We start from the raw sequence: 20,181 nt of genomic DNA, 5'->3' as shown, positions 1-20,181 counted from the left end.
TTGAGCTTAAGATTAGTTTGTGTGTTCTGATGGTAACATCATGTATTATATTAGTTATGTGGTTCATTAATTAAGAACCTAGACAGTAATTCAGGTTGGTATTTACCAACCACAATCATTTAAAAGATTTGTTAAAAGTACCCATTTCCAAGCCTATCTTCCTGAAGATATTGACTTTGGTGAGGTGGGGCCCAGAAATTTGTTAGTTAATAAGTATCTTAGATAATTATCATGGTTAGGCAGCCTAAGAAGACATTGCTCCTGAATACACTTAACAGATTTTTAGTGGAGATATGAGATTGTCATGTTGATAAATTTTCTGTAGCATCTATGATGCCTATTTAGATTTCTTTTAGGCAATATGTGAAATTTAAAATTAAGACAACATTTGGTCCTGGCTGTATGGCTCAGTTGGTTGGAGCACTGTCCCATAGACCAAAAGGTCACAGGTTCAATTCCTGATCAGGGCACGTGCCCAGGTTGTGGGTTTGATCTCCTGTTGGGGCACATATGAGAAGGCAACCAATCAATGTTTTTCGTACATTGATGTCTGTCTCTCTCTCTGCCCCCTACCCTCTCCCTTCTCTCTCTAAAAGCAATGAAAAAATGTCCTTGGATGAGGATAAAAAAATAACATTTTGCATTTTACATGTTATATTCAAATTATATCATACATAGTAAGTTAAGTAGTATATATGCTTAGTAGTATGTATACTTAATGTGTTTTGGTTTTTTGTTTTATTTCTATTTTATTCCAAACTCAGTCAATGTAATGTTTCTCTCTACCTACATACCAACTCTTGGAAGCCCCATTTCAAATGCAAGGAACAAACAACTCATGCATGCCACTGGGTCTTTTACTCTCATCCTTATCTATTAGGTCCTGCTTTACATCTTTTACCTTCACCTTCTAGAGCTCTCCTCATTTCTACCTTAAGATGGGGCCCACCTACTCTAACCATAAGCCAACCATCAGCGTTTGAACAAGAAAGGAGTTAATAGTGTCAATTCCTCTGTAGAGCAGTGCTTCTCAATCCTGGCTGCAAGTTAGAATTACCTAAGGGGCTACTAGGCATTTTTTTTTCTGTTTCTTTTTTTATTTTTAATTTTTATTGTTATTCAATTACAGTTGTATGCCTTTTCTCCCCATCCCTCCACCCCACCCCAGCTGAACTCACCTCCCTCCCCCACCTCCACCCTCCCCCTTGATTTTGTCCATGTGTCCTTTATAGTAGTTCCTGTAATCCCCTCTCTTCACTGTCCCCTCCCCACTCCCCCCTGACTATTGTTAGATTGTTCTTAATTTCAATGTCTCTGGTTATATTTTGTTTGCTTTTCTCTTCTGTTGATTATGTTCCAGTTAAAGGTGAGATCATATGGTATTTGTCCCTCACCGCCTGGCTTATTTCACTTAGCATAATGCTCTTCAAGCTTACCCTTTGCAACAGCAACTAGGCTTTTAAAATTCCTAGTCAACAAGAACTTCTGTGAGAAGGACAGAGGCATTAGCATTTTTCTGTAAGAATGGTGGGTCTTTATTTACAGATGTGGAAACTAAGGCTCAGGGGGATTAAATGGTTTCCCCAAGATTAGATGGAAATTAAATGAAGTTATGACCACAATTTAGCTCTTACGGTTTAGCTCTATGATCCATATTCTTCCTTCTATGTCTTTAATACCTGAACCATACATTATCTATTATTCACTCATCTATGATTCAGTAAAATTTTCCCTTTAGCTTATCGTTGTGTACACACAAAATATATGTACATACACACATACACACACACATGAGAGAGATAAACATATACACGATCCTACCATATTCCAGAACAAAAACTATTTTATGATTATTACTTGAAATTATTCATACTGTTCTACTATCTTGTGCCTTGCTTTCCTGCTGCTAGAAAAATCTCTGGGAAGAACAGTTTACATCTGCTTACTCATTTCCATTAAGTCATTAATTCTTTATAACATGGTATTTACCTTAAAGCTCACCAGACCCAAATTGCCTGTTACACAAACATGATTTGAGTGCCTAGTATTTGGTTGACACTAGGGATAAACACCCAGTTAATGTTTCTAACCATCTTCCGAGAAGTTTACAGTAAAAATGACAAACCAAGAATATTACATATGGTGGTAAGCGTGGAAAGAGTACAGCAGCTCTGTGCCCGAAGGAAGGTAGTCCAGGGACTGTGGTGTCTGAGTTGCACTGCTTTGCAAGTAGCAGTCTGTCACTGAATAACAGTGCAGAAGATCAGAAGGGAGTAGAACAGAAAGGCAGCGTAAAGAGAATACGTGCGGTGAAGGTCTACGCGCAGGAATAAAGGCACGCTGCACTGCGACAGACTCGCGAGCTAGACAAGTTGTATTTCAGCTCCAGAATCATGGAGTATCTTTGGCATTGGATACGTCTCCGGATAGTGAGGATCATGATTGTTTTCATTAGCTAAGGATCTGGAATTCTGGCAATGTGCTGCTGGCCCCGCATCTGTTTCCTTATAGGTTAAAAGTGGAATAATAAAATCACCTTCTTTCTCATGGTTTCATGACATTTGCATGTGAAGATTTTTTGGCACACCAGGCCTATCTAGCGCTTAGTACATACTCACGTAGCCTGGTCCATATTTTATGTTATATAGCAGCCGTGGAAGCACTATTTGAAATTGTTGAAGCAAATGCAGGCTAAAAACAGTGAGACCAATTAGGAGCATTAAGCATTGCTTTGGCGGGCAAAAAGTGATTAATTGTGGCTATTTAGGTAATAATGGAGATTAATGGGGGCACTTAAATCTACTTGGGATAAGGTTTGTGAATTTTCAGAATATAGGTTTCAAGAAAAAGTATCTCAAAAATTCATGAATCATTGTGATTAGGAAAAATTAAATAATGAATTTTTTAATAGTAGAACAATTTATTATTATAATGTACTTGGACCTTTAAACAAAAATAAGTATTTATAATTTTCTTAATTTAAGCATAGTTTGCATAATTAAACTCTGACAGCTCTTAATTAATCACTCCATAATGCTTTTCATTGGCATCGTGGAGAGTCTTTTCCATGCTTTTAGAACAATTTTAAGCATAGGAACATTAATATTGTAGTCCACCCTTACCCGGGTCAATTGCACGTCCATCATAAACTCTTGATGGCTAGGAGAAGATAATTTACAATTATTATTCTGTTCTAAATTTGTATTTCTAGACATAGATGCTGGCATTATCAATGAATTTATAATTTCTAATGGGATTACTATTTTGTAGTTCATACTCACTTTACTAGAGTCATTTTATAAAACAAGAAATTTGACAGTTGATTAAAATGATTACCTTACTTAATGCTATTATTCATGTATTAGATAAATATTTATAACATATTGAAAGCCTCCTTATAGTTTCATAGCAATTTACTTCTTGATATTAAAGCTTTACTTAGGCATATCCAAGACACTGGTCACTATTTTTCTATGTCTCCAGGGCACCTAGAAATAATATGCACCAGGACTGTTGTATTAACTCCTGAACAATGCGTTTGGAGAAATCAGAATTAGGCCATTATCTCCACTCAATAGTGGGTCGCTGGAGGGTTATTCAATGGAATGTTGGAGAACAACTTCTGTTTGGAATGAGTGAGTAGATATTTGGAGGCAAGGAACTATATATAGCCAGGCCAGGTTAACTCTTTTAAAGGTGTTATTATGAAGAAGGAAGAAAAGAAATGGAGTAGCTACTGAAGAAGAAAATGGGGTCAAGGGAGGCACTTTGAAATTAGAGTATTGTAAGCCATGTCAGGCAATGTGGAGGATCAAGGAGAGAGAGCATTTCCCCATGAGAACACCAGAGAGAGAAAGGAACCCAAAGCACAACTGAAAAGGTGGCCTTAATTGGAGCAGGTGCCCTGCTCTGGACTCAGGAAGGTCAGGCCATGTGGTACAGGTGCAGGCAGGCTGGTGGAGTTGGTTCTAGGAGTCCGAGAGAATTTTAAAGCATACTTATTTTGTTTTATGAACTGTGATTAGATATCACAGTTCTGAGTTAGAAGAGGTGGAAATATTGGAGATTTGAGAAACAGGAAACCTTGAAATCGTCACCACTGAAAGTGGTGATGTGAATTTATTAGGGATGTATCGAGCTACCGTTTGAAGCATGGTCATAAGTCTGGATAAGTTCAGAATGCATAGTTGTACCATCTTCAACAGAGACATGCTGATGCTTAAGCTCAGTCACACAGCAGACAGCAGTAGGGTTGGGAGTGAGGCCAAGAGTAGGGCCGGCAGGGTTAGAAGCACTCCTCAAATGTGCTATCGGTGGATCACTTTGGTGGAGATTCAATATGCTGTGAAATATGCCAAGAAAAGTGATGGAAATAGGCCCTGCAAGCCAGAAATTAAAGTCTTTGATGAGTAACAGTAGTTCCTATTAAAACTAGTGATACCTCAAAGGGCAGCAACTTGTGAAGAAGAAAGGGAACATGGCAGAAGAGGAAGAAATGGAGAACAGGCCACATGGCATTGCTAAGCTCTCAGATTCCAGGAGGTATTTTCAAAAATAACCTCTACAGAAGTGTTGTTTGAGGTAAAAAAAAATATTGCCAAAAGGTGAAAGGAATAACATGGAGAGAGAGACTGACACCAATATTATAGTACAGTGTCATAAAAGCTGTGATGGAGTACGTGTAGCTTTCTACAGTGTAGCCAACCTCAGCTACATAGTGGAACAGGGGAGAGTGTCTCTGAGTCCAGTTCCGGAGTATTAGAAAGGCAAACAAGAAGGGAGAGCTGCTCCACATAGGCAGAAACTCGTGAAAAGACCTGGAGTTGTACACCATGCTTATTCTCAAGACTGCGACCGCTTTGCCACGTTCTCCACCTATAAAAAGATACACATTCTTCATGTGAACCCCAGTGGTAATTCTTTTATAGAGTTTCCTCTGACGGGTCTAGCTCATGAAGACCTTCCTATTCTTAGAATTCCTACAGAGCTAGGCATACTGGTAAAAATTAATAAAATACCTTACATTATTCTCTTTAATATTTTAATTTTTATCTTTTCTAGCTGGAATATGGGTTCTTAATGAGTAGAGACCACATTTTATGCTACTTTAAATTCCTGTTCTTGGTATTCAGTAGAGAATATTGTTCCTATCCAAAAACATCGAGCTAAATACAGTTTTACATAAAAATTAGTTCTGTAATTTAATATAATATTGTACCTTCTTTTTTTAAGATTTTATTATTTTTTTAGAGAGGGGGAGGGAGAGAGGAAGAGAGGGAGAGAAATGTCAATGTGTGGTTGCCTTTCATGCACCCCCTACTGGGGACCTGGCCTGCAACCCAGGCATGTGCCTTGACTGGGAATTGAACCTTTGGTTCACAGGCCGGTATTCAATCCACTGAGCCACACCAGCCAGGGTTGTGCTTTAGTTTTAATATTTAAGTCTAATTTTAAATAAAATGTATCTCAATGAATATTGTAATAGAAAAAACTATAAGAGAATTTGTCATGGATTATAAATTGTTGAATGCCTAAGCGGTATAAGGATACAAGGACAGCACCAGCATTCTTAGTAACACCTCCACTCTATTACCTATGTAATCTAATTGCGCTTTTTCCCTCCAGACTTTAAAAGGGAGAAAATTAAGAGCTATTTGAATGTCATTTCACCAGTACACACAATCAGTTTATACTTTTACAGGTATATCAGACTTAGAATATTATTTTCCTCATCACTGATATCATCAATGTCAATCATTTAAAGTTGAATGTTAGCCCTTTTCCCCCTTTAATTTCCATTTTCACTTTCAACTGATATGCATAAATCCTCTCAATTGTCTTTATAAGTTATCATTCACTATAGTTTATTTGAAATATTTTATTGTCTGTATGTTACAAAAACAGAAGAGTCGGTATTGTAATACCTATGAGATGATTTTTCTCTTTGTTCTCACCTGATGATTTCCACGCAGCAAGTTTGGCTTTGTGTTTGGTTTTGAGTCACTATTGAGAAAGTTTCCATGCCTACAAAAACATTGTAGAAATAATGGCAATTTTTGTTTTAATCTCTAATACCAAAATATATTTTAGTGCATATAAACAAAATAATAAATGTTAAGGATCCTAATTTCAAAGACTAAAGTTTTGTTCTGCAAAGCATCAAGACAGTTTCTACCTTGGTCCTTGCCCAGGCTCTGTGGTGGGCAGAGTCGGCGGGCTCTGCTGGTGCTCGTGGCAGCGGGGAAAGAACCTTGAACAGGAAGGAGCACTATAGATAAAGGAACAAAAAGAAAAGAGAGAGTTTTAAAAAAGAAACCGAGTGCCTATTATTTCATCACAATTGTCAAAATTATCAAAATCAATTCCCTGCTTTGGCATTAATCAATTAGCCTTAAGTTCCCCAGTTAACAAACACTACAGATGCACACAAATAATAAAACCTAATCTAAACATAATGCCAATTATAAGTATTTATTTTGTATATGAAACTGAAAATAAGATCTTTAAATTATTTCAGTAAAATTTTTGTACGAAAATATCAGATCCCTAGATGCTTAAGATATTTCGTAGTACTTTGTTATTTCTGAATTCAGGACAAAAACACTGTGAGTATGTTACACGATTTTGGGGATACCTGGGGAGAAGTCTCTAGGTGAACAGACACGGCGTGTGGCATTTACAGAATTCCTACCTTCCCTCCTGGAAGCAGCACACCCCACACCCCATTCCCCCCCCACCCCGTGGTCTGTGATTACAGATCAGAAATTCCTCCTAGATTTTAGAGGGAAATGGGTTCAGCACAGACTTTTAAACCCACTTCCTTACTTTACTATACTTTTCAGATAAACGGTTTTTAGCTTGAACCCTTTGATTGACCACTAAGCAAAGAGCATCAGCTTTAGCACCAGAAGATCGTGGTTATAATGTTGTGCCCAAATCTAAAACAGTGATGCTGTTATCTCTCAGCTTTGTTGTGATTATCAGCAAGGATAACATCTATAAAGCATAAAAGTAATAAATGCTGAATACATTTTACTAATCTCTCTCTCCCCTTCCATCATGGCCTTTTTAAGGTGTTCTTGACGAACTTTATAAACAATGAATGAATTCAAATAAAAGCAGTAATTCAAATCTCACTCTTTGAAGAGGCACCATCCAACAGCATAGAGACACATCACAAAAAGAACTACAGTGAGAGTTAACACGGCAGGAATCCAGTTGTCAGGGTTCCAATAGTATGAAATCTTTATTAAGACAGAAGTAGTAATCTAAAAAATATAATAAATATTTATTAAATATTAATAGCACCCTATTAACAAAATTATGAACAGTTTGGGCTGAGTAGTGTTTTATACATTACACTTTGTTTCTTTTTATATTATTAAAATAAGATTATCATCTGAATCTTATCTAAACCATAACAAAACACAGTTACAGCAAATTACAAGGCATAATAAACCAACAACTCCTTCTGCCATCAAAAACAAATGTCTTTCTTTAGAAGCAAATGCCTTTGTTCATATATTGCCTCTGGCCAAGAATCGCCCTTCCTGTCCTCTTGGTGAACACTTGTTCACTCATCAGCGTTATCATCCTCAGTGATTTTCCAAGAAGCCTGACTGAAAAGGGGGGTACAGGGCGAGAGGTCCGCAAGACCCCCATAGACCAGGATTGCCAGTGGGGGAAAGGAGAGCAGTGGACGATACAGCGATTAAGATACTTTGCATTACAATGGCAAGTGGAGAGCCATGTCTTTCTTGAAGGACAGCTGTGCTACTACCCTGGTGCAAATTGTGTGTATGTGACTTTCAGAATATATGGTGACTCCCATGACATAGCAGGGCAGGGGGCTTGTATAGCATCTGTGTGAGAGGCAGGAGGGCAGAGGCCCCTGTGTCCCTGAGTCCCACTTGTCCTGACTATAGAGATGGCAGCTGAAAGAAGGTAGAAGACAGAGGAAACTGGCAAATGCAGCTCAGTGTAGGAGGAACCTCATAGGAGGCCCCGTAGGAAGTTCTGGGTCAGGATTTAAACAAAGGGCAGGCAGAGAGAGAGAGAGACAGAGAGACAGAGAGAGAGAGAGAGAGAGAGAGAGAGAGAGAGAGAGAGAGAGAGAGAGAGAGAGAGAGAGAGAGATGATCCGCCATGAGGGCTGAGAGAGTAGGCAGCAGCTATGCTAGTCTGCAGTGAAGGAGATTCGGACATGCTGCGGGCAGCGAGAGAGGAGCCATGCTGGTGGAGAGAGTGTAGAGGAGAAGGAGCCACGATGCAGCAGCTGGGCAGTTTGCGGTCAGGATCCAGCCCTGCAGCCTGGTGCGGTAAGGGAGAGGACGGCACGCTGCTGCTCTGACCGTGCCTGCTCTAGCTGACTCCGGAGCCACCAAGGACCCTGCCTTGCCGGATGCCGACCTGCTGCCTCACAGACCAGGGCTCTGTCTGGTCTCTGGGACTTGTGCCTTTCTTGGACTCCACCATGACCCAGTGCAACACGGCACAAGCTCTCCTGGACTATAACCCAGAGGCTGATGGCAACATACCCCAGATCCTGAAGGAGAGAGCTGCTGCGAGAGGATGGCGACTTTGAAGCCCACAAGTGTGCTTTCCAGAGAAGATGGAGATCTGCTTGTGTGGCCAGAGGAAGCACAGATAAGGACATGCAGAACTATTGGCCTTGGTTTTGGCTTTTAGCCTTTTGGGGAGCAAGGGAAGTGCTGGGTCTCATGGGAGAACAGGGTTATGAACGGAAGTGCTCTCGGCACCCCCCAAAGTGTCACCCCAGTAAATAAAAACAGGTTTCTCTCAACACTAGTTGTTGGGTCATACACCAAGGTGCCATGTGAATGGACCCCTGTTTGGTCAGTTACGTGAGTTCTTGGTTGAAATTACCACGTCTCCTTGTTCATATTTCTACTGTAATATCTAGAGTAATCTATCACAATTATTTCTTATAATTGTGATTTTTCTACTAGGAAATAAACCTCTATTAAGCAAAGACCATTAGTTGCTCATCTATAGAGATAAGGAGTCTACATTGTTCTTGCCAGAGAGAATGTGTCAATGAATGTTGGCTAAGTGACAGATTGAATGAATTGGCAACTTGTTTACAAGGCAACGTATTATTTCAAAAATGGGATGTTGCCCTTTCCAGTTCCCTATTATAAAAGCAGCAGAGGGTTGTTTTTTTCCTCAGGTAAATTCCCATCTAACATGTTACCATTTAAAAAGCAAGTAATAGATTTGATGTAGTTTCATTTCCATGATTTAGCAACATGGTCGTCCAGGAGGTGGCAGCATAGGATAGGATGACTTTGTGAACATGCAGCCCTTAGGTGCTCTGGTTAAGGCAACCTAAGTCCTGGAGCTAGTGTCACAGAAACGGAAAGGGCAGATCTTTGAAAATAAAGATTAATCAGCAGAGGTGGTAACATAAATAGTACTCCTTATATAATTCAGTGAAAGGAATCCCGGTTACTTTGTTGAATATTGGTAGTTGTTGAGGTTACGTGTCATATGACGAAACATTCTATTTTACACTGTGGAACTTTAGGTAACATAGCTAAGAACCTCCTGGGCCCCCAGTCCTCCTTTGTGAACAACCTGGGCATGTCTGGGCAAAGAAAGAGCAAGAAATCTGGGTTCCAGCAGTGTCCGTTGAAATACTAGTGCCCTGTTTTCTTAAGTAAATAATATACTGTATTTCCAAGTGATAAATAGATCAAAGGAATGATAATTTGGTTATATCATTTAATCACCTAGCTCTATTTTCAGCTCCTTAAGATAATATGTCACTACCAGACATGTTTGGGAAGAATGCCATTAATATATGTTTAAAAGGGAGATCCCAGGCCTAACCCTGTTAAATTAGCTAACTTTTTCTTTCTTTCCTTTCCTTCTTTTTCTTTTCTTCTCTTTTCTTCTTCTTTTCCTCTTTTTCTTCCTTCCTTTCTTTCCTTTCTTCCTTCCTTCCTTCTTCTCTTTCTTTTTTCTTTCTTTCCTCCCTCTTTCCATTTTCTTTCTTTCTCTCAACAAATATTTATTGAGCACTTACTACATCTTAAGAGGTATACATCAGAATCCCTATATAAAGGAAATATAAAACCTTAAGACTGAAAAGGGTAGGAGTAGCATTTATTTAACAGCCACTCTGGGCTTTTAGCTGTATTATTCTAGCTTTCGCTCACGCCAATCCTAAAATAAAGGTGTTCACTGCTTCCAATTCACAAAGGAGGACTGAGGCCCAGGAGGTTCCTTTCTATGTTACCTAAAACTCCACAGGAACTAGGTGGCAGAACTGGTGTTCACATACAGATTTGAGTGATTCTAAAGACCATTCTCTTTCTAGTAAACAATGCTACCTGCTGAGAAAATAGGATATTGTGAGAATCTCGGGAACAACAAAAAAATCAGTTCCTACTGTTTATCACATAAGTCATTCTATTTTTTCCCTAAGAATTCCATTGTATAGATTCAATTCAAGGTGTTTGAAAGTTATTTAGAGGTAGGAGAAAAGAATCATCCTTACTTCTTGTACTTTGTTTGCCTAACAAACAAGGATAGATTTCCCAGTTTCTTTATTCTCTATTTTCCCTCCCTTTCTTAGGCACACATGCCCCAAAAATCGAAAACTTTTTTAATAAAGAAATTGTGCATCTATTTTTTTTTAATATTTCAAAGCCTAAGACAAGTTGGGATATTAGGGCATTTTTTAAAGGAATTATATAAAAACAAGTTTTTCTGCAGGGATTAAATATAACATTAATACTTGTATTTATATAGTACATTTATTGCAAGAGCTTTCGTGTCTCTTGTTTCCTTGGATCCTTGCAACATCCTTCGTACAACCCATACAGCTATTTTAATCTCTTGAGTAATCCACGTACGGCGCAGAGTAAACATTTGAATATGTATTATTTGCAAGCTTGGCTCTCTCAATTACATACTCTTTAAATTGGTGATCCAAACCAATTTAAAAAAAAAAAAATCAGGGGATTAGCGTTTGATACTCTCAGTGTTTCCACGGCTTACTTCAATATCACCTTACATTTTAACTGTTTATGAAATTTTTTGGAGTCCCCAGTAGATAATAATCCTGAGGGCAAGGACATTCACTCTGGCCTCACTGCTTGCAATAGCACCCCACCTGGTCTCTTCTCCTCCTTCCAGTTCTATCCTCCATTCTGCTGGAATACTTTTATCCTGACCCTACTCATTTCTACTTCCCTGTAGTCTAAATCGGCTTTGTATTGTCTAAAACAAGCACAGAATTCATATTATTGACTCAAGACCTATATCAACCTATGTAATACCTGCTTTTCTGGGCTTCCTCCAACTGACCTTCTCAAAGGCTCCAGACATACTCGTTTTTCATTCTTTCAAAAACAGATCATGTTTCCTCACACCTATATTCCTTAGTGTCCAATAGTTCTAAATGTCTTTGCTTCTTGTTCTGTCCATCAAAGGTCTACATAAAATTCAAATATCTCTTCTTGGAACTTCTAATATTCTCTAAGCCAGAATTTGTGACATTTCTGTTACCATACATTTGTTTACTCTTTCTTTATACCACTTGTCATAATGACATGTAATTAAATGATTTGAAATAAATCTAAATGCTTATTGTGGCTTATAAGTAATTGCATGATTTGACCCCTGCCAATGTCTTCATCTTATTTCATTCTTTTCTCCAGCTGACCACACTGGTCAGAAGATTAGTCAAACCCCCACCATTTCTCTACCATTTTGCTGGTATTCTTGGTTCTATCACTTAGGAAATCTGTGACTTTGGGAAAGTTATTTCAACTCCTGCAATATCAGTTTTCTCCTTCATAACGAAGGCAAAAGTAGCTGAAACTTTGAATTTGAACAACTCATTTTTGTTTAACAATGTCAAAATTTAATTTTAGATAAGTTTATAAGCATAAATTTCATGACCAGCTAGGAATTTTGTTAATAGATAAATGAAATTATTTTCTCATAAGGAAAATTATAAAAATTTGATTTAATTATTGTATCCTAAAATTCCTGGAAGTCATTTTAGATCATGCATATGTTATTGGGCAAAACATACTCTTTTTAAGTTTTAAATCTGGGTTGAGACTTTTGTTGACTGCCTACTGGCTTGCTTAAGCAGAAGCCATTTCCGTACTCTTACAGCTGAACAATGGAGCGGTCACCCCTCCCCGGACTAAACACGAAGAGTGATAAAATAAATGGCTAAAGATTGACAGGACCCTGGACTTTGTATGTCGTCAGACATTTATCTCACCGTTAGGTAAATCACCAGTGAAAACAAAGGAATTCCCCATCTGTTATTTGCTCGTGTAGTAAGCTTCTTACAGCTGTTTGCAGTTAATTTGGTCTGATTTCTAACCTCAGTTACTTAACTTGTTATATTTTACAGAAAAGACAATAATAACATTCTTCCCTGACACAAAATCTTTCATCATTGGGTATTCGGGTCACAGCAGTTGTGCAAGGCAGCAACCTAGTAGAGTGCAATTTATATATTTCTGCTGACTTTTGGGTTATTTCAACTAACTCTCATTAAGGAAGAATTTTTAAAAGTTCGCCAATAAGAAATTCTGTTTCAACTTTATGTAGTTGCTCCTCATTTTATCTCAAATACTTCATCAAGTATAGACCAGATTTCTATAAAAATAAGTATTTTTTAGTAGTAAAACACTGAAAATTTAAGTTGAAGTGCTGATGTTCCTTTTACCAAGAATGTACTATAAAATTAATAAATATTATCAACTGTGTTTTTATAATATTAATATTATAAAGAAAAGATCATTTTTTTTCCTTAGTGGGAACTGCAAATAAGAAGTATAGAGGAGGAAAAATAATTTTCTCTCTATCCTTCTAGGTTCTTGGCTGAGAAACCATCCCTCAAACCCATCCCCATAGTAAAAGAAAAATTAACAGAAACACAAACATAAGTTTAATAACACCAATAATACCAGGATACATGGGAGAGACTCAGGAAATCTGAGTAACCCTTTGAAATGGCCCAAGATATCATCTTAAGTAGCTTCTCCAGCTAAAGACAAAAGAAGATGTTGGGAGTGGGGAAGCCAATTATGAGAGGCTATCAGGAAAAAACACAGTAAACAAGAGTAAGGTTGTAATGCAAATGTGGGTCTTTGCCTTCTCCATAAATCTGATAAATTTCTAGAGATCGGGCCATCTTCCTCTTCCTGACACAGAAAGGAAGATAACCTTACAAGTGAAGATTTTACTTTATAAACAGAAATATCTCTTACAAATACATCATGTTTACTCTGATTTCAGAACTTTACTTGTGTCTACCATTACTTAAAATAACCAGCCTAAAATAATCCTTATGCCAAACATACATATTTTGCAGAGGTGAATTCTGTCCCCTTCAAGGCTGGGGTGGAGTGGAGGGATGGGGAGAAAATGGAGACAATTGTAACTGAATAAAAATTAAAAAATAAAAATAAAAAAAGTTTATAAACCATATCAGCCCTGACTTATGCCTAATGTCTTTAAACAATCTTTCTGTGTTTTCAGTCAATTGATAAACATTTATAAAATAACAAACATAGTGCTACTACTTATTAATCACCTCCTATGTTCTGGGCCTTGCACTAGGAGAAGCTGATAAAATCCCTGGGATTTTAATAATCCCTGTTGACGTTTTAGAAACTGAGGCTCAGAAGCGGTAAATACCTGAGCCTGGGCTCTCAGTCACCGCGTGGAAGACCTGGGCTTCAGACCACGGCCGTTTTTAGTTCCCCGGCCATGCTCCTTCTGTCTGGTGTGAAGGTTGCTTACTGTCCACGTAAAAACAGTTTTGACAGAATCTATGTGAAATTATATCCATAGCATTTCAAACTGTCATTTAAAAACTTTACTTCCTTTTCACTGGAAGGCTGGGACATATGTGAATGAATGAGTATGGTGAGAATTTTAAAAGTAATGTTGTCAATGTGTTTTCTGGGTATTAAGTTATTATTAAAAAAAGAAAATAATGGTCTTTTTCCTTTTGCTATGATATTACTCCTAGAGCTTCTTATTTATTCTCACTTCTGAGAGGCTAATTAAAACAGTATATATTCTACAAATAAAAATAAATACGAAAGAAGATAAAAATGGACTAATTATTTAAAAGTATAAAGACGTACGTTTAAAGTACTTAATTGCCCAGCCATGAATGAGACAGGGCCAATTATCAAAAGACATTATTAGGAAATTTAATAAGGAAATTTTCTAAGTTTTTTAAATCAATTTGTCTCACTTTTATTACCCATTTGTTACTTTTGAAGGTCATGTGACTTACTTTATGTATTATAGAATACTAAATGTTACTAGTTTCTAGTTTATAAACAACTTCTTAAAATAAACCAGCTACGCTAACAAGTTCCAAAGAAAATTATATTCTATCTTAAAATGAATTAGCATTAAATCTAATATCAATGTATTTAAAAGTGCAAATATGTGAAAAATCATAAGATAAAAATTGATAATCAACATCATGAAGCTGAGTGTTGCTTTATACTTGTACTTTTGACTAGCTTTTTTAAAACAGTTTTATTTAATGTTCTTCTTGCATAAAGGAACTCATATGTAGCAAATGTTGCCCATTTTTAAACTGCAGTAGGTCCCACAACTCTGAGGACTTCCATGTACGAATGTCAGTACATGTGATCAAACACAATCTTATCTTTTTACTAAGGGGGAGTGTTTATTTATGAGTTTTATTTCCTAAAGCACATAGCCACCAATCAAGAGACTAATATGAATAATTTTCTTTTTAATTACATAAGACACTATTTTCTTTACAAATAAACCCTAGCTCTTCTGCTGAGTAGCTCAGGAAGACTTAAGTAATAGACTAGTCAAGTACAATCAGGAAAGAAAATAATATATTACTTGTGTAGGATTTAATTTGCTTAAGACGTGGTAAGCAGAGTTACACCATGCTGGATTTTCTTACCTCTACCTACGCTTTTAAAAATACAGTTGACCCTTGCACAGCATGGGAGTTAGGGATACCGACCCTCACACTGTGCAGTTGAAAATCTATGTATAACTTTTGCCTTCCCAAAACTTAACTAAAAATACCCTACTGTTGACCAGAAGCCTTACTAATAAAATGGACAGCACATATATGCTATGTTATATTACATACTGTATTCTTACAGTAAAGTAAGCTAAAGAAAAGAAAATGTTATTTTAAAAATCATAAGGAAGAGGAAATACTTTGATTGCATTTATTTAAAAATCTGCTTATAAGTGGACCTGAGCAGTTCAAACTTGTGTTGTTCAAGGGTCAACTGTAGCTCCTTCCATAAGTCTCCTGTTACCCTGTGTCTATTTTCTCCTGGGAGTTGTACGGACACAAAGACCAAGAAATTAATGAACATAAAACGTGATTCTCACTATTTATCCAAGGAACTAGTTTTCTTATAAGGTATAGAAACATAACACATAAAACACATAGAAATAAGTGACCAAACAGTCGCATAACTTATGTTACATCTCAACGTAGAAAAAAGTGAAATGTTTTGAGAGTCACCAAGAGACTTTCTGTTTAAGCCACATCTAAAGAAAGAAGAGTGACTTAGCCACTTAGTTTCCATGTCTGCCATTCAGAAAGAAAAATTACAAAGCTTATAGACAAAGGTTGAACATCAGAATGGTTCAAAATGTAAAGCAAAGATTTCCATGTACCCCCATAGGTCCAAGGGAACTTTCATTGCTGCTTCATACTAAGGTAAATACATACATCATATCTCATAATACATGTGCTGCGTGCTCTGTGAGAGTAGATAAAAATAAGCGTGCTTCCCTTTTATCTCTTCAAATTCCCTCCACCTCTGGCATACCATAAGGGTGTTATAGTCATCATTGCCAACCTATTACATCAGTGCCTCTTTACAGATTTGTTCTTAGAAATAATTTAAGATAAAAGAGATTACTTTGTTCTAATCCTCTTATTACACTTAAAAAGATACAATTTATTATGTTTTTTCTATCCTTCTTACAAAAATAAGGTAAAAGCTAGTAGGAAAAAATCATTCATTTGAAATATGGTGTTGAAGGAGAGTTCCGTAGATTTTCTGGACCATCGAACAAGTGGGGCCTAGAGTAAATTAAGCCTGAAACATTGCTGGAAGCAAAAATAAAAAAACTGAAGTTATTTTACTTCAGGGACATAATGAGAAAGCAGGATTCTTTAGAAAACATAATAATGCTTGAAAAACTAGAAGACAGCAGGAAAAGAGGAAGACCAAATACGAAGCAAATGGACTCCAGAAGAGAAGCCATAGGCATCAGTCTACAGGAGCTGAGCAGGGCCACTGAGGACAGGGATGCTGTGGACAGGGCCTTGTGGACATAACTCATTCATATCATAGGGTTTCCCAGAGTTGGAGTCAGCTTTACAGCCCATAATACACACAACGCTGGGTGTCAGGGAATTTGCTTTTTTTTTTTCCTGTGATAGGGGTACATGGGTTAATAAAATTTTAAAAATACAGTGGTAGTAGAATAGTGGAACAAAAATGGCCTCTGGAAATAGACACGTCTGGACTGAAATTATAACTGTCACTTAAAAATGCGCAAGTTAACTTGTATTTGGAACAATGCTATCTACTTAGTAAGGTTGCTATGAGGAGTAAAAATGCCTTAAGAAAGCTTATGGTATTCAGTAGATAATCAATCAGTGGCCGTATTACCACAGTAGAGTCATTATTTACTCATATTAGAAAAAGACAAAGAATAACAAGAGAAATTTAGTTCGGGAGTGAGATGTTGGGAAAACTATGACAACGCGCTTCACTTTCTAGTCATACAAGGCACAGTGGATGTTAAACCACAGCTCACAGGAAGTAATATATTTCCCTAATTTTTTCATTAATTTTGGACATGTATGGTTAGATTCAGGTCAAGAGAAAATGCCAGTGGTTTCCATGGATACTCTAACCTATTAAAGTGTTTGGCTATAGTGCTATATTATTGTTGGAAGTAAGGGGTGAAAAAGTGAAGTAAATGCTCTTTCATTTTCTTTTAGTGGCTTAACTTCTTATCAAACACAAGTATTACCTAATCTCTCTTAAACCTCCTTTTTACCAGCTCAAATTTCTTCTATTTTGCCGGGTCTACTAAATTATAAGATGAACAGGTCCAGCAGTATGCTGGCAAACTTACTTTTAAAAAGAAAAAAAATCTGGCATTTACCAATTTTCATAGTACCAATATTCCCACCATGACTAAATTCAAAGCACTAAAGGCTTAACAAGCAGCCTACAAAATTTCAGAATATTTAACAATAGGCTCTTCGTAGCTAAATGAGCCAGCTCCAGCATACCATTGCTCTAAATTATCAGCTGAAAACAGTTTTATACATATGTGACTGTAAATTATTATGAGGTACATGCTAGTAAAGGATTGATCTTTGATGAGTCAAAATCAGCCTTGGGAAAGAAATATGCCTCTGCAAGGAGCATAACAGTGTAGAAAACATGCTTATAAAGACAAAACCCCCAAGCAATTCCAATTTCATCACTCTATTCATCTAATGCCTCTTTTTAGTTCTTCATTGATGGGTTAAAAGCCTTTTAATTATATTAATACACATAATTAAACATGGATGGGTTACCAGGAAGAATCAATAGAAAGATCGTACAGTTATTTATAGGAACTTTCTCCTTTGTGCTCTTTTATCTATCCACTGTTTATGTTGAAATCAGGGTAAAACATAGTTATAAATTAGCATGATTTGTGGTTTCCACTATCTTCTATTTTTTTTAATGGATATTAATTTTGGGCTTTTTATTATGAACTCAATTTGCTGAGTGCAGATAGTTTCAGGAATTTTGATTCATAATTCTTCAGGGATTTTATTTGCAGGAAATGGTGTCTAGCCAGTTACCTCATTGTCTCTTTAGCCAATCTGTACTTAAACTGGGGGAGTTTAGTTCAGTCCATGAAACATGACCGCTTCTTCCTTCTCTACCTGCCCTGAGAGGAACCTCTGACTAGGCAGGTAAGGGTTCAAAGACAAAGGTTAATTAGGAGACAATTTATAACCATTCTGTTTATTTTAGTCTAGAGTTAGCCTTATTTATTATTAGTTCATTTGACTAAGTCATTCTACATTAAAGATAAAGGATTTTATTCCTATTTTCCTTTCAAAGCCTCAAGGTATTATTTACTTATTGTAATATCTATGAAAGCATGCCAAGTGTTAACATATTTAAGGAATATGTTATGGAAAGTTTTCTCTGTAGTTATTTTAGTAGCTTGCGTTACTTTGTTTATTTTATAAGAATAAAAATATTTTCCTCCTGGAAATATTTTTATACAAATTCAGAAGCAGTAATAAATCCTTATTTTAAGTCAGGATTTCTTAACCTGGATTCCAGGGATGGGTTTTACAAGCCTCTAATGTTGCATGTAAAAGTGTATGCACATATACATGTATACATTGTTCTGGAGAGAGAGACCATAACTTTCATCAGATTCTGTAACAGTTCATAAATCCCCCTGCCCCCAATTAAGAACTCTCTCATACCTTTTATATAACATACGACATCAGTCCTTTTACTTATCAAGTACCATACTTGACGTTGTAAAATGTGCAGAGGTCTTTATTGAATGCCTTCACTATATTATAATTTATGGGATGCCCTATATATTTTTTCAAAAGCTAAGAGAATATTGTGTTAAAAAGTAAAGAACTGCATTTTTAGTAAATTTCATGCTGATGATGTCTCCTATAATAGTTATTATATAATGAATTTATTTGTAATAACTTTAGTATTTTATCCACAGGACATAATTTTTTATAACTCATAGACACACATTGTTAGTAATCTGGCTTTAAGAATGTTCTGTTTTGTTATGGGAGTTTATAGTTGTATTTAGAAGAAAAAATTCTGGCTGTAGATTCTAACCACTTAAAAACATTCTTAAGTTTTTATATCTTATTCAATATTCTCAATGGAAAGATCTGCTTAATAATACAGATAATAATACTTGGAGTCTAATAATAATGGCTAACCCTAAGAGAAATTGTCTTTCTCACAATATATTATAATACACAAATTTTAAAGCAGCAAATGCTAAATTCTATTATTTATGTGTGTTTCAAATCTAGCACTTCATCTCCACATAACTACCACTGTCTTACTTTAGGGCACTTAACTCTCTTTTCTGGTTTGAAATCTGTGAGAAATTATAGGAAGCCCACAGAGCCAATATTAATTTCCTCCTGCTAGAGACTTGGGAACATTATCAGTACTATGCCATTTTAGTCCAAATTATTGTTTTCTTTGGATTCCAAATATTCAAATTGTAATATGATGATTTTGTATAGCTAATGTAAAACTTCTTGACTCTGAAGTCAAGCAACAGGAGGAATTTTCTATAACTTATTTAACAAAAGGCTATTTATTTATTTATTTTTTATTTTTCCATAGAAGAGAGCTGGATGACAGCTTTTGAGCAGGTGGAGGAGATTAGTGGTTAGAACAATCAAGGAAAAAGGACTCATGGACAGTGGACAACAGTGTGGTGACTGCAGGGAGGAGGGGAATGAAATGGATCTTTTGAATGAAATATCTTTCATTGTGTAAGCTTGATTACATGGAGAACATCACAGTAATGTCAGTGTGGCCATGGATATGAATACCTATTTGGCTGTTTACCCCCTACCTTTTTGATATCAAACAGCATATTCCACTCAAACCAATTCTATTGCATCATTTATTTCCTCTTTATTTCCATAAGAGCAACATTTGTGAGGCATTGTGATTCATTCTTTTTACATCGTGAAACTATTATAATTTCCTGTCCTCAGTAATCACCAAGAAATCTCATCTTTATATTCAAGATGCTCCATGCAAAATATTTTACATATATACCATGAGCTTCATTTTTTCTGACACAGATCTAGCCTCCAGCTTCACTGTCTCCTCAACATTTCACTGAATATATTATATTCTTCCCAGGGGTAATTCTATGCTTTCTTCCTGCAAAGCTTTTCTTTTCTTTACATGTTTTTAAAGAACTAACTACATTATTATTTTCCTCCTCTCTTTATAGAGGATTTACTGCCAATCTCAACACAAATGTATCTTATTTTACACCTCAAAGTTAAATAACAATTGCACTAACATTTGATACTGTCTCACATTTATTCAAATTGTTCTA

The 20,181-nt window shown here is 36.4% G+C and overlaps 1 protein-coding gene across 1 annotated transcript in view; it reads right to left on the bottom strand.

Moving 5' to 3' along the window:
- The window catches only part of LOC123479572 (cadherin-related family member 4), a 111,536-nt gene that overhangs the window by 3,532 nt on the left and 87,823 nt on the right, over positions 1-20,181 (bottom strand). Inside the window, exons 20-22 of the mRNA XM_045194144.2 lie at positions 7,138-7,268; positions 6,176-6,268; positions 5,955-6,024 (exon numbers count right to left, since the gene is read on the bottom strand). Of these exons, the coding sequence (XP_045050079.2) occupies positions 5,955-6,024; positions 6,176-6,268; positions 7,138-7,268 (294 nt within the window). The remainder of the gene's footprint in view (positions 1-5,954; positions 6,025-6,175; positions 6,269-7,137; positions 7,269-20,181) is intronic.

This window comes from Desmodus rotundus, chromosome 6 (assembly GCF_022682495.2).
Source record: "Desmodus rotundus isolate HL8 chromosome 6, HLdesRot8A.1, whole genome shotgun sequence".
NCBI lineage: Eukaryota > Metazoa > Chordata > Mammalia > Chiroptera > Phyllostomidae > Desmodus > Desmodus rotundus.
This window is presented reverse-complemented; position numbering and strand designations above follow the sequence as displayed.